Source organism: Diuraphis noxia, unplaced genomic scaffold (genome assembly GCF_037042655.1).
Source record: "Diuraphis noxia isolate RWA-SAM2 unplaced genomic scaffold, SU_Dnox_SAM2 contig0003, whole genome shotgun sequence".
NCBI classification, from domain to species: domain Eukaryota; kingdom Metazoa; phylum Arthropoda; class Insecta; order Hemiptera; family Aphididae; genus Diuraphis; species Diuraphis noxia.
In genome coordinates this window covers 38,373,901-38,390,986 of record NW_028301713.1, presented here as the reverse complement: position 1 = coordinate 38,390,986, position 17,086 = coordinate 38,373,901, and the positions used below count along the sequence as shown (strand labels likewise).

General features: G+C 29.3%; 1 protein-coding gene across 1 annotated transcript in view; it reads left to right on the top strand.

Annotated features, from left to right (window-relative positions):
• The first annotated feature begins 2,597 nt into the window (after positions 1-2,597).
• Positions 2,598-17,086, top strand: part of LOC107164921 (neurotrimin-like) — a 202,456-nt gene continuing 187,967 nt past the window's right edge. The window contains exon 1 of the mRNA XM_089221970.1: positions 2,598-2,738. Coding sequence (XP_089078096.1) covers positions 2,648-2,738 — 91 coding nt within the window. The 5' untranslated portion in view covers positions 2,598-2,647. The remainder of the gene's footprint in view (positions 2,739-17,086) is intronic.

The following is a 17,086-nucleotide window of genomic DNA, read 5'->3' as shown; positions in this document are numbered from 1 at the left end:
AAAATCAAAAAAAAAGTTGTGTCTTATAATAATATTATAAGCATTACTAAATTTGATGGTATGTTAAAATATCAAGAGTTTTATTGGGAAGTTATGGGGTAGAGATAATAATTTTTTAATTAGAGACGTTTTAAATACTTCTTTTAATATTATTTTGAATCGCACTTACTAAAAAAAAATGTAACAATAACTGTCGTGAATTCATTGAATGCAATATTTAAATAGAAATGTACCTATGTATATACTGATTGAAACGCAATCATCGATCGTATTCACGATCAAAATGATGTCATCGATCGTGTCTCTCGTAAACACTTAACACCAAAGTTGTGAAGTCATTTATTTTAACTTAGTCAAATAAATAACACAATTTTATTTACAATGTAAAAGTAGAAACAAATCTTTTTAAATGTTTAATCTATATAATGTGAGTATTGATTGTTTCGAGTTGGAACGAATCAAAATTGTTTCTGAACTATTTGATAATTTAAAGTATACGCTTTCAAATGTGAAACGAGTGGATTCGTCTCGGTCGAAAATAATATTATGGGATGTAAAAGGTATCTGTGGCTGCTACATTCCGAGGGGTCGTTTTGGCCGTAGAATTTCGCACATGCAAGAGTATTATTGAGGGACATTAAAAACGATATTATATTTCCATATAACATAATGACGAAACAACGGATAATGCGAATGGCGTTTATTAAAATCGTTTTTCATCTTGTATTAATGTATGCTTACATTGCTTACCACCAGGATAGTAAAGTAGATACTGATATAATGCACGTGTCCGAATGCTGGCTTCAGGCTAGCTGTAGTGGTATATAATATACACATTATATTTGTATATTATTTCCTAAAGTGATCAATTTTTTAATTTAAAAAATAAGAAAAGGAGAATATAAATTGTTTTAATAATATTTTAACCAATATAGTATATAAACATTATATTAAAAAAAAAATTTTCTCTTCTACTAACTTATTAATAAATCAGAAAATTATACCCACTTCCTATCATATTGATTATTGCCTTTTATTTTAATTTATTTTTATTGGGGGTTGAGCGAGGGCAATTAGCCTGTGGAACTGTCGGGGAGGGAATTGTTAGTTTTGGTACTCGTGAATGTTTTGGCAGAATTTCGAATGGGAATTGGGTACCCGTAGGTTTCTGTCATGCCCGAGTGAGAGGCATTAATTTGGAACAATATTTAAATAATTAACCATGTCGCAATAACTTGCACGTTTTTTCTCCACGTTAAAATCAAATCGTATGTGTAAAACTTTAACTTAACTTGCAGTAATAATTGAATGATACACAACGTGAATCTAAAGTATAATGTGTGTTTCAAACCCTCAAGGCATCAAAGTTTAAATATATAGGTAAATACGTAATGTACATACATATATATACACACGCGGTTATTTGAAATTTGAAAAAGTTTGTCAGTATTCATTAGTCGTTGCATATTATGTAGGTATACCAAAGAGTATTATTTTCAACTCTATAGATATTGTATTTGATTGTGTTTTACAGATTAAGATAAATTAAATTTGATATTATATTTTTTTTCACCTGAAATAAACGACGATCGTTTGAATAACGTTTTTTTTATTTATTGATATATACACAATCTATATACATAATATACTTATATATCATAATATATATCATAATCAGCACAATAAGAGTATGAGCTAAGAGTTGGAAGAATGAAATGTTGAATGAAGAAGCCACCCACTGATGACACTTACGTTTTTTAATTAATTTGGTTTAACCTCATTCTTAACCTTTTAGGGATTTAGTAGTACGTCTCTGCACCATTTGTGCATAAGGCGACGATCAGGGTTACCAGTGATGTTTTATGAAGCTAGATTTTTTATAAGTTTGTTTGGATGAGAGTTAGTTAGCGTATGTAGAAACGTTTATAATAATTTATTACCTATTCCTGAATTGTTTTCATATGAAGGTCTTTATGCAGGGAGTGATTTGATACATATGGCGGAGAATTGGTAATTTTTCTTAATATTATTTGAATAACGTAGAGACCAAAAAGGAAAAGTACCTACCTACGACTATAGCGGGAATGCGTTATGCCTATCACGACATTATAGGATTAATATGAGGTTTTCGGTCGCGTCGGACACCACACGTTTGCTGACGTCTGATAAAATGCATCCTTGTGATATATTATATACCTAAGGAATGACATATATAAAATGTTGTCAGCAAAACGTGTCGAAAAACCTGAAAACAGTTTACGCAGCTTGTGTGGGGCATAAAGACATGCATATGTATATAAATTTATAAATAATATGCTCACACACATTATTATTACTATTATTGTCATTATCGTCATTCGTCGTTGCGGTGGTAAAATTTCGACGAGAATCGGACGTTTCGACGATGACTTCATTATGTCGGCGTGGCCGAAGGGGTGTGATCGCAAAAGGGTTTATTATTATAGGCGGAGGCGCGGTGGCGGCGGACCGCGTTTGGCGGCAAAAACTTCTGGCGGCGGCGGCGGCGGAGCAACAACCCTCGTCGGTGCGCAGCCGATACACGCCGCGCCGGGCAAGACACGCGACCGTCACATTGTGGCGTCAGTTCTCGCATGTTTCGCTAAGGGTGCAGACCTGCTGAATCGTCATGTACACAGGTCCCGGGCATGTGCTCGTCGCGATCGCGATTGCACTCGTCGCTTCAGCCGTGTCGCCGTCATGCGGGGAGCTTATTATCGGTAAGACGTTTATCATTTACTATTATTATAATTATTGTTATCATTTTAATTACACACTGTAAATGTAAAACCGTTTATAGTATAATACGATACAAATCGTTTCACTACAGACGGTTTATTACATAAACTCATATGCTTTGTTGCACTCCATTCGTAAAACGAGAAAATTCAAAAAGCTTTTTTCAATATTTAACTTAATTTTGTTGTCCTTAACCGTTATAATTAATATCTGTATCAAAAATAATACTAATATTTATATGAATAGCAAAATATTTACAACCAGCAAATCACGTGTAGGTATATTAGATGTTAATAATAATAATTAATTAATATAAGCTTGAAATCGCAATAGTATATTTTATTATTATTGCACGATCGTAATATGATACATATGTGACCTGAATATAATTTATAATATTCAAGTGATAAAATTATATTTTTAGTGTTATCATAGTTTTGATAAATTTTTGAAAGTTGAAAATCACGGAAACATTTAAATAGGAAATTACAGTTCAACTGGTTTTCTAAAATTTATTAATTTTGTAAGAGTATAATCGATCATTTTATTTTATTAAACTTAATGTAGGAAGTTATATAATCTGCAATTGATTGTTGTACAGATCAAATTCATGAATGAGGTGTAACAGTAACAAAACTTAGTTTTTTATTAAAACCATTGTATCTGCTCAGGATTATGAGTTTCTTCAATATAATACTATTTTAATTAGTTAAAAAAAATTATGCATAAATATATACCATGTGATTTGGAAGTAGCAAAACAGTTCATATCTCGCAAAAATACGTTATAACTTGTTACCCAACGCGCGTTTTGGTAACGTCCATAAATTATAGTCTAATTTAACGTTAGAGTCAAACTATATTTATACAAATAATAAGATTAAGTCTAAGTCTACAATAATATTTCTTAAAAATTCTAAAATAATTTAACACTTTTTTACGATGTGGTGCTATACAACTAATATTTTCCTGGTACAAGATAATTGTATTTATAAATAAATAAATAATTAAAACAAAAAGTGTTTTATATTTAGTGAAGTATAAATTATTCATTGTTTTCTTTGTCTTACTCACAGACTCAAATAACGTATTATTTAGACTAAACATTTTTTTTATAGTATAAAATAACTTACAACAAATGAAAAGATTGAATGATAGAAATGTGGTTGAAAAAAAACAATAAGAATGAACTATAAAGAGTATTTATTTAACATAAGAAAACAATTTTAAATATAATTCAAAACAAGAATAGGTATGCTTTTTATAAACTGCAGCATATTATAATGAATTTTTAATATTTTTAAAATCTTTTTTATAATCATGATCTAGGTATCACTTGAAAATTAGTTGTTACCATTCGTGTTGCTAAAACACCTACATCAGTGGTATGCCAACGTGTGGCTTACCCAGATCAGTGGATCTGTAGGTTCTTTAGTGTCTACTGTCAACCTTTTTCCTAGTCGTCAGGTGACAATTAATGTTTTAATTGAAAAACGAAATCATGGTTAGTTTCATGATATTATATACGTATAGAATTTTATAAAAAACTGAACCATTTGAAAAATATTGAATGCAATAAGGAAATCGCTGTTATTTAAATACCAAATATTTTAAATTAGGTACAGAATATGAATATATTTTTCTTTTTTTTAACGATTTTAAAAATAAGAATAAATTGTTTTCGTTATAAAATGGAGAAGTAATTGGTTTTACAACCTTGTTATTTTGTTTTTTAGGAAATAGCAAATGTTTCCAATATTGTTTTCCATTGAAATCGAAATGTAAACCGTACCGTATAGATTGTTATTATTTTAAGAAAGCCGTAATTATTTTAAATTTTTTTGTAAAATAACTGAACACTGCTAACATTGTATGACGTAGTTATCCTTGTACAGTGTTAATAATATATAATATAGTTATATGTACATTATTGGTACATAATAAACGATTGTTGTGTTATACTACTAATACAATAATGGTAGGTATCAGTAATGTATGAGTTAGTTCTATTATTACATACTACTATGACTAATGTAATATTGAGATCAATTGTATAGGTTAGGTTAAGATCTAAGAAGTTGGTAATATTATTTGTACCTATTTAGTTTACATTTTATATTTATTTTTAATTAATAATAGGTCGTCGGCGTACTTAGTTTGGATGTTTAAATTAATATTGCTTAGACGTTTAATTATATCTGTAGTCATGTTTTATTTGGGATCATTTGAGGCTTATTTTGTGTTATTAAACAAAAACTAATGCTTGTTATATTGAAAAATATACATTTTCTTTAAACTTTCGTGGAATTTGTATCGGTATGTATAAGGTCAATATGTTGAATTTAGAACCGTTGGCGCACGCAGGAGATTTTTTCACCGAGGGTTTACAGTAAAAATATGATTCCCTATTTAGTTGTTTCACGCATATTTTTATTACTTGTCCACCTTTTATAATATATATTACTTAGAATAGTAAGCTGTTGGTAAATATTATGGATGTTTCTCATTCGTTAATATACTAGCCAACTCAAAAAATTAAATAAGTACATTCTAAACAGTTATTATTTGTCACAGGAAGTTTTGATGGCTAACAGGGTATAAACGACGAATTAACCAACAATTTTGAATTATATAGAGCGAGTATTTTTAACGGACAACGAAGTGCACGGGGATCAGCTACTTTAAAATAATTTATACTGATTTAGATACTTATTAATGTTCAAGAAATATTTATGGAGAATTTAAATGTATAATATGATCGCTGTTATCATAAAAAATATTCAATGCAATCAAAATGTAAATAATTGTTACAGCAACAAACCTAAGAAAATAGCCCTTGCAGAATACGTCAATAATATATAACTGGTCAAGTTGGTTATAGTTATTGGGCTAATTTAATATTTCACTCAATTTGTGTACCGAAAGTAATTCATAGTTTGGTTATGGTTTTGTTTAATAATAACTAAAAATAAATATTAATATACATAATGTCCTTAATCGTTATGTATAGAACTCGATGATGATATGCTTTGGGAATAATATTTACAATCTATATATTAAATTTATTGTATGGAAAAATAATTCAAAATTTTAAAGATTGCTTCATTGTTCTTTTCATTGACGCCTTGGTTATAATAATGTTAATTATTATGATTAATTTTGAATTTATTATACATAAATAAATACAAAACCTGAAACTATAGAAGTCCCTCTGCTGTATGGTAGGTCTTTTTTAGTGCACGTCGTTAAACAGTGGGTCATTTATAGGATGTGTTAAATTATATTCATTCAAATTGTATACGAAACATGTTTTTGAGTACAGGAGACAATATAATTGATTTATATAATTATTAGTTATACGGTTAGATGGCTAAATGTCAATACGTTGTATAATTTCATATTTGTATTGAACTAATTTTTAACATAAGCATTGAATATATATATATATCACTACTATATATTTTTCAACTTATAACTTATGATTCTCGTACCGTAGAATGACGTGAATAGAGGTGCGTGGTTAAATAAATACTTGATAAATACGTAGCTTTAAATTAATCTAAATGTTTTGAATATTTAATTGCGTAGGTATTTGTTTATTTAAAATAATAATTATAGTAAAAGCGAAAAAATCAAATCCTTGTGATTAATATTTTTTAATTTTATCAGAATACCTAAAATCAATATATTTTTTTTTAATATCCAATTTCATCAAATATTAAACTTAAAACATTATTATATAAAAAAGTTAGTGTTTATGGTTGAAATTTAAAATGAAATAATCTAAGACCCATGTATGAGGAACCTTTCATTACACATTTAGTCTTGGATACTCAAATTTTAATGTTGGTTAATTTTTAACTACAAAATAGTTTGCAATTTTTCTAAAGAATTGAGATATTTTGGTTTTGATTAGCACTGAGATGTGGGTGTTTACCTCTTTTTCGTGTATTTAACACTTTTTAATGATCTAAATTAGGTACTTGAAATATTCACCCATAATTTATCTTTTAACTTTATGAATTGTATAATATAGTTTTTAAATGTTTTGATAGTTTATTGGCTTCATAGGTTTAGAACTTGAACATTTAACGTTTTTAATACTTTTTACATATATCATGAAAACGTTTACGGTTTAGTTTTTGTATTCATTTTATAATTTAGTAGTGATTGGCATATAGGTATATATGTATTAATAGTTTATACATAAAATACACTTAATACTGATGGATTATATTTTTCAATTGAAATAATTGCTTTAAACAATAACTTACTTCATTAATGATTTATTCAAAGTCAATAATTGTCATCAAAAGTTCATAATAATAACAAATGATAGTCAAAGTATTTGATATTTATTATAATCTATAATAAATTAATTATAGGTAACAGATTATGTCTTGAAAAATGTTTCAGCATATCAATAAAATTTTTCAATTTATGTATATTATATGTATTCGTATATCGCATATAATATATTTAAATAATACATATAAATAAAATTCGATCAAAACTTTAAGTTATAGATGAAATTTTGTCGATCTCAAATAAATTAATCAATAATATTAATGGGTTCTCTTTAATTTTCTTGAAAATGCAATTATAGTACAACATTTCTGATTTTAAATTTGTGTTCAACTTTTGATAGCAGTTTATAAAAGCTTCACTATCAAATACCTACTAAATGTTTTAGGGCATTTTAACGGTTTTAAACATTTTTTCAAATATTTTATAATGTCCTTTTCCAATATCAAAAAAATAAGTACAATTTAAGTAATACATAGTTTCTTTTTAACCAAAAATATTTAAATTTCTTGTTTACATAATATTTCAAAAGAGACAATTTACAAAAGCAATAAGAAAGAAAACTAATCAAACTTTTTTCATCGTAAATTTCATCGGCTTTCATTCTGTAATAGTAGCTTTCAAGTTCTGCAGGTCCTTGATATTTCTTCAATCAATTAGTTTCGATGTCTCTTCAAAAATTTCTATCCAAGATTTATTATTTTCAGAAACATTTTTCTCGTGGTCAGTTTATATTTTTCATTAAATATCTCTCACGAATTTAGAATTAAAATTAAAACTTTTTTCAGAGTATTTTGTTTAAGATTTCAAGATTTTCACGAAAGAGATTACTTATTGTTAAACGGTCGAACAACAGTATATATAGCAACCTAGAATATTGTATATACTATGTGTGTCTATGAATAAGATTTTATTTCTATAACCGCACTTTCTAAGTTGAAAACACTCTTAAAGACGTGAAAATAAATATTTTTATTTACCCATTATAATATAATTTCTTTTGGGTGTTGATTTGGCGGAGATGGAATAAAAATTAATTCGGATGAAAAAAAAAAATTGAACAAATTGAAAAACCATATATTATGATGTATATAATATATAATATATATTATATACACAGAAATCAAAAAATTGTCTCTGATAAAATTTACTGAACGCGTCGTTGCATGGTGATATTATAACACGTGAGGTATATTTTGTGCGATGGTAAGATTGTTTTGTAACATCGTTAAATTCCCACTTAGTGATGAGTGGTATTCTTGGGAGGGATCGGAGGTTCCCACGTACTCAAGATTTGATCGCTCTAGGTCATGAAAATGATTTCGCCCTTTTCCCCAATAGCTATTTAACACTTATTGTATATTTCATAAAAAAATGAACGATCATAAAATAAATATTATTTATTAAAAAAAGCGAAAATGATCAGTTAGCTATTGGCCGTTTGTCTTGCTCCATACAACTATATATACGTGTATTATTATTATTATTATTATTATTTTGATATTAATATTATTGAGTATTCTGAGGAAAGTGAAGAATAATGTAGTTGTCTTACGGTGATGATTTTATCAAGTTATCTTTTTTTGTTGAAATTGAGTTCTAATGGTATTTTTTTTTTAAATAGTTTCTCCGAACGCAAATTACAACTACCGAAAATCGTAAAATGATGAAGTGATATGATTTCTCGTAGATATATTTTTAATTAAATTTTGAATTGTTTATTTTAAATTTAATATACCAATACAGCTTAATTCTGAGATGATGTATGCTAATGAGTAACGAGTGGCTGAATCAGATGGATTTATTGTTTCGTCACGATAGAAAAATAACAGTTTATATGCCATTTAATTCACAATAGTTCATATAAATGTCATAAGTATGATAATTTTACAATACTGTACAATTTGAATGTAAAATCTCGCCATACATGCCGACACACATATTTTAGTTCCCAGTAATATAATACTTGTGATTGCAAAGATAAAACATATATGTAAGATGAAAGTAGGTATAGCACTAAAGCTACAGCCTATACAATCTTATATACATAATGTAACTGAAAGATCTTCATGAGACACTCTGTATATAAAAATGGATTTCTGTTTGTCTATCTGTTTGTCCTATGTGCATTCCTAAACGGCTGGACCGATTGCGACGAAATTTGGTACAAAGATATGCTAGACCTATAATAGGCCGAAGATAGGCTAAGCTAAAAAGTGATAGGCCCTATCCCGGGAGGTGCTCAAACAGACATTTTGAGACCTACGAAGGAAATTTTTGTTTATTTATAAATTGTTGCTTATTATTATTATTATACGGTTGATAATTATAATTATTATCATTTTATTATTAAAACATACTAGCTGAACCCGTGCACTTTATAGTCCGTTAAAAATTCTACCTCTTATATGTCTCAAACCGTATGTTAAATTCGTTTCCTGTGATTAGTTATAGATATATATAGATATTCAATTTAGTTTATTGTTGTGTAATTTTATTCGTTTTATCGAGAAAAGTTTGACAATTCAAATATTCAATTGAATGATATTTGGACGTATCACTTTTTAACTTAGCCTATCTTCGGCCTATAGTTCTAATATATCATTGTACCAAACTTTGTCGCAAATGGTGTATTAATTGGAATTGGAATACATAAAGGATAAACACTGCAGACATACATTTATATAGATATGGCTTGCTAGCTAGCTAGTTAGATAGATATAGCTTGATCCATAAAAGAGGTAGGATTTTTAATGGGCTACGAAGTACATGGGTTCAGCTAGTATTGTAATATTATAAATTATAATTAATATATTATAGTACTATTATAGAATATAGAGTGTATAGACGATGTACGAAATTTAATGGTGACCGGTGCTCTGCCGTACCACGACCAAAAAAACTACTTCTATGACGAGGTCATGATGAGGATTGTCAAACGACAACGCAAGCCCGATTGTCACAAAGCTAGCAATAACATAATAATATTTTTATTATATTAGATAATAATTTTATGTATAGTACGAGAGGCATCTGATAAATATTTTTTCTTATTTAAAATTAAAAAATAACAATTAACAAGTAATAAGTATTTTTTTCCATATTTATATTTGTAAATAATATATACGTGTTACTTAAGTCTAAAAAATATTGTTTTTAGTTTATTTCCAAACGGTTTTCGTTGCATGGGAGAGGTATTTAAAGTTTTAAAATCTTTGAACTACTGTGACTTCGCCTAGACATCCATTGCATGATACTTCTTATAGACAAAACAGAGAAACTCACATTTCGGATGCCTCTATCTGCATCGTTTACTTTATATATAATACTATATATATATATAATATGAACCTAGGTACTTATCCACTGTTGTCCAGTGGTCGGTATTATACGGTGTTTTTTCTTTTTAACGAGGTACGTTTGCTGCCATCGCTTTTTTTAACGAGAATCTTGTATATACCTATACAAGCCGTATATACTGAAACACTACGAAATATTATACGCAAAATGCAGCATTATTATAAGCGGAAACACAAATGTCGAATGAGAATAATATATATTCTATTATATCCAATATTTTATGTTAGAAGCGCATAGCATTTGATATATAGATACCTATTATAGTTAACTCACCTCTATAGATTCTCTCAGGAGACTCCTTCCTGCGTTCCGTACGTTTGTGTAGACGTATAGTGTGTATATATGGGTACCCTACACTCCCGCGGCGTCTACGATTTTTCCGGAATAATATTGCCCACGTGTTTTCGTCGAATTTCCAGCAATGTTTTTTTTTTTTTTTTTTTTTTTTAATTTGACGTTCTCTACCTCTGTAAATCTCTCCGTAATCATCAAAGCGTAGCACGCGCATTTCACACATACACTATAATATTAGAATAGTAAGGACTTTATTTTACGAGGAACTGTATTATACTTTTAACTACTATAAATTTGTGTTCTATTTATAAAAGGAATCTGCCATTATTTTTTATTTATTTTTTTGCCTAATGTGCGTTTCCCGAGATATAAGCACGTGCAATTTAACGATTATGTTTTCACCATTTGATCACAATAAACGACCGGAGAAAAATTAAAAATACGTTACAATCCATCGCAAGGCCGCGTTTTTGAATAAAAATTAGTTGGTCGAATGGAATAGTATACATTTTGTTATGAGTCGATCCATAAATGTAAATAAACCAAATATACATTTATAAAGCTCTCAGAACGAAATGTAATCTAATGACGTCATAGTGATATTATAGAAAAAGTGATTACAATGTATTTTAATGTTTTAGGGATAATAATGGTGTATATCGTACGTAATTTAACCTAATCAGTAATCCGTAAAACAACTAGAAATTTACAAGTAACATTTACAGATGTTTCCGTATCAGTTATCACGTGAAAAAAGGTGACATTAGTAATTTGCACGATGTTCGCCGTGTTTGTATTTGAATATGAATATGATGGCACTGTGCAAACCATAAAATATATACAACAAATTTGAAAAATTAAAAATATTCTATCTAATATCAACGTGATGCAAATGTTGAACCAGAAACTTGTGATGGGTGGGTGTGACCTATGAACCTATGAACTAATAATTAATATAAAAGTTATATATAATATATACCTATTACCTCGTAGACAACTGTTGAAACTTTCAATAAAATGAAATACTATTAAGTATCAAGAACGCCAAATTGGTTTATTGGATGCGAACAATGTATCTATATTCTATATTATCCTCCTTATCAATATATTTTAATAACGATTTTATAATAAATCAATTTCCACTTAAGAATTTGTGATTTCATAATCATTCAATCTCTTGAACTAGTTGAAAAGCTCCAGTTTGTGCCTACCTAAAAAGTGACTGTAGGTTATAAATTCTATTAAAATAAATTACAAAAATTGAGTATATCATATCATCAAATATCTTCAACCGTGGTATAAAAATTTAACAAACACAAAATAATGTTTTTCTCATTTCTGTTTTAATATTATATACAATCGACTTTTAAATGATATTTTTATCTATCGAAAAAATATACTTTACTGTGTAGTTACTTATACAAAACAGTCTAACTCAACAGATAAATCTTTTTATTTATTGATGATAAAAAAAAACATGTTTCATGTCATTATGTTTCAATGTTAATGGAAAATTTTACTATACCTACTATAATCACTAATCAATAATCATTAATGAACCTTAAAACTGTTATAGTGTTGTTTAAATCTTTGATTGTCAGTTATTTTTTTATAATTATGCACCGTGCCTTACTTTACTTGGTACAATGTTTGTTTAAAACTTTAAAAGTGATTATTGAGTGCTGCAGTTATAAATTCGATAACTAATTAATAAGAAAAAAAACTCAATATTTTATGTGCGTGTTCTATTTATTCTTTAAAGATTATTCGTCACTTTATATTTCAATCAGTATAGCAACTTAGTTTAGATCAAAATTCTAGTAGGAGAAAATATATAAGTTTGAATTAAGTTGTAATAATGAATCAACTTTAAATAATATTAACAAATAGTGAATAGTAAAAGCAGTAAAAAATATATTATGTGAACAAATATTTTTAAATTCAAATTTTATATCGTGAAAAACAGTTTTGTAAATAACGTTATTCGAAAAAGAAATATTTTGAGTATTTTTTTTTTTTTTTAATAAAAGAAAAATGTACATATTATATTACTTTCGACTCGAGAGTTAAATAAAATGTATATTTGTTATTTTGAAATAGAAACGGTTTTTTTTCTTGGAAATAATTGAAAAATCTTTTTTGTTTTGTTTTCATCGTTCACGAATTGGCAAATTGGGGTAGGCAAACCAACTAAACTCTAAAAGTTCGAAGTAACTTAAAAAAAAACCTGCGAAAAAAAAAATAAAACAACGTTTGTCAAAATCGTGTGGCATGAAGTACAATTTCATGGATTATGGACACATAATAGATTCATCCCTAAAACTTAAACAATTATGGAAGTGAATATTATCTCGATAAACGATCTATTTATATACGTATTATTATGTATTACTGTTAAGTCATATTATTCTATTAAATATGAATGTATCATTAAACACAATAGAAATAGAGTTTACATCTGTGTTTTGTAATCATTATATTACCATGTAGGCATTTATACGAGTATATCTATAGTGTTAAATCGTGGTATCAAGTCCCATTAGCGATATTTAGACAAAGCCCTGCAGATATTTGATTGAAAATGCATGACATAACATATTATAACAAATTTAGTGCCTCATAATGGAAAGTTATTTTTTGTTATCTGAATTCTAACTAGCATTTACCAGTCGCAAATAAAGTGGTCTATCTGCAAAATGTCTTAGTTAGCATCATAGTTTTCACATTTTCCGCAATAAAGGTTGGTGGGAAAAATAATTGTGACATATACATTATAATTTTAGTTTAAATTGTATCTACATAATCTGTGGCTGCAACAACATGCAAGTTATTTCGTAAACCAAAGTGAACAAGTTTCAAATACACGTCGTAGGTAATACAGAAATGTATTTGGTACAACAACAAATTATTAATTATTATTAAAATTATATGTGAATACTTACTTATATTCTAAAATTAAGCTTAATATATAATGATTAACGAATGTATATTATTTAAAATATAAAAATGTGAGGAATTGAATAGGTCCATTGGTGCATGGCTACAATATCTTTTACTATATATCTGATGAAGAGATGCATATTTTCAACATGATTGATTATTTTTTATTATTAATTCAAAATGTTTTTTTTAAATTCTAAACGATTTGAAAGTTCAAAACTATTATACCTTTATAAAGTTTTGCATAAAACTACAAACTAACAAATTATGATCAAATAATATTAAGTTCTATAATGTTCGACAGTATATGTTAATCGATTGGAAGTGTTACCCTTTGGTAATTTTAGGTGAAATACACTTAAATGTTATATCGCTATGGACAAACTTTGTTCAATAGAAATTTCACGGTTAAAATTAAAAAAAGTTGTTACTAAACCAATTTTGTTTGTAAAAAAAAACCTACGTCTTTACTGTTTACGTATCAGAACTTTTATGATATTATTTTTAGGTTAGGTCGGACCTAACCTAATTACTTAAACTAGTATATAAAAGTATGAACAGTAAAAACATAATACTATGTATGATAAAAATTTATTAAATAACGATAGTTTTGATTTTGAGAAACTATTATTCTCCTTAATGTTTCAAAAAATCGTCAGATATAAAATTACCATATTATGTTGTTATAGTGATATATTTTTTTTTCCTAAGATTGATACTATAAAATTAATTTATCGATAAAAATGATAGGATTAAAAAATAAATAACCCCGAAATCTTGAACGTTGTTCGCATAATATTGTTAATATTATATACAGTACGTTGCGGTTCTAGCAGTTGACACATTTATGCGTTAAGCGTCCACGGCGACAAATTAAGCTTATACGTAATTTCAACGGTTGATACGAGTACACAGGGCGTTTCGGAATCTGTTCTGCGGCGCAAAATACCACACCCGCAAATCCGCAAACGCAAATAACAATTAAAATCGCAAAAAACTCAACGACTCAATCGGTGAGGGGTGAAGGAGAGGGGGAACGATAATATAATATTACGTAACACGTATTACAATATTGGAAATTAACACGCGACGTGTGCTCTTGTAGTACACGGAAGGATTAAGCGCCTTAGTTGAAAACGTGACGCGTACGGTTCATCGCGTAAACCGGATGCGGGTAACCGCGAACTTTGAGGCTGCAGTGGGTGTGTGGGTGGCGCTGCCTATAACCAGCCGCAGATACGCGTTTACCGTCGAAACGCAAATAATAATTATTATTAGGTACCTACCCATATCTCCCGAGCACACACGCCACATTCGCTTTACAATAATATAATATTATTATTATGATGTTATCGTCTCATCGTACGACCGAAAACACCAACAAGATTCGCGATTTACCAGCTCCGCACCGGTGAAATGTTGTACCTGTACACTGTTATGTTGTACGATATTATAAACCCATGTGGCTCATCTGTAGTGGAATTTCGTCGGAACGGAAACACGTGCGAATATAATACCGCGAAAGACAATCGGCCGGTACAACTCACACGTATTATAATAATACGATGGCCCTGTGTAATAATAATAATAATAATAATAATATGTAAAACGCAGCAACAACAACAGCAATAATAATAATTATTATTATTACTGTTATTATAATAACAGTCACCGGTAACTTTTCGTACAAAAGCCTAGGTCTCTCCGGCAGCGTACATTATTGACGAGGATGATTTGAATGGTCCGGAGAGGGTGAAAGGGAGAGTGGGGTTGTTCACGTCCGGTCGGGTTCGCACCGGACCGGCCGGGTCATCCGGTGGCAATCTGTGCGGACCCTCACCCCGCTCATAATATTATTAACACGTCGCCGCATTGTTTTCCATTCCGTTTATATACGTATACTACATATATTTATACTATGCACCTATATAGAGTATTTGGAGGAGTCTGTTTGAAAAAAATTTAAATTGAAAACATTTAAAACAATGCACACGTGTGCTATACGTATAATAATATAATACCTATGCTCTATATGCAGACTATACGTCATATCATCGCCCATAGCTCGCCTCGCCGCCACCATACACGATAATATAATAATAATATTGTTATTGTTGTGTTGGTGTATACCGGTACATTAAGCAATATTCGAATACCCGACAGACCGAGGTCCATGATATTACGATGGGGCAAAGTATGCGATATTGTTATTATTATTATTGCGTGTTTTGAAGCTCGCCCCGTATGTACCACCTCCATTATCACTGTACCTTCTACCAAAATGTTAAACTGATATGCCACGGTAGACGGTAATTGTAGATTTAACACGACTACACGAGGAATTTGGTACAATTTATACTGCATATGAGCCGCGACAACCGACGACAGTGACGTGGACGAATTCTTCGGATTCTTAGTATAGCGTGTGTTTCACTTGTAGAATACAAATCTGCGTTATTGTGTAGGGCTGCCGTGCGTGTGTGCATATAGCGTGTTGTTGGTGTCACGAAGAGAATACTTGATTCTTACGCATAACTTCGATTGACTTTTGTCTGATACATAAAAAACCTCAGCCACCTGACTTTTTATGAGGAAAGGCGAAAACATAAAACAATGTCAAAGTTCTTACGATGAACCGACCGCCATGGGGGTTTAGAGTGATGATGATCCCGAGCTGATTCCGAGTGCTATTGTAATCGAGGACGAATGATTGAATGCGTTTCCTTAAGATCGCCTGCAATGACTGTAATTTGGACGGACACATACTAGTTGCGGACGAAATTATTCAGGTCAATATTGTAACATATAACAATTGCGGACACGAGTTTCGTTATCGTAGTACTAGTTGCGTACAGAGTTTTTTTTCTCAAACACATTTCTCAAATCAGGTGAGTTGCGGACACAAATATTTCCCTTCACCACTTTTTCAGGACTTAGGCCAAGCTACCAAAAAGTTGGTAGGTGGGATTAAAAATATTTGTGTCTTGTAAAAGAGCAATCGTTATTATTGAAATGTTGTTAAATTATTTAATGTTTTAATTTTGTAGCAAAAATTATTTGTAAAATACTTATAGATTATCGTCATAGCATTTATAGATGTTTTGGTAAAAAATTTTTTGAAACAGCCTGTATATATGATATTCTACTGATTTCACCACGTGAATATTGCAAAATTTGATTGCTAATAAATGCCTCTTTTTCAACAGTTATTTTTGCTCGTTTTAAATTTCGCACTGCAGAACAATTCATTTTCGTATAGCTACTAGTCTGTTCTTTATTTAGGGTCTCGATCAATTGATATATTATATTAGGATGACTTAATAATAATAATAGGTAATTTGTCCGCAATTAGTATCTTATATTTGTGTCCGCAATTCGTATGTTACCTTTTTAGATTTCGTCCGCAACTCGCATGTTTTTACGGTTTTTGT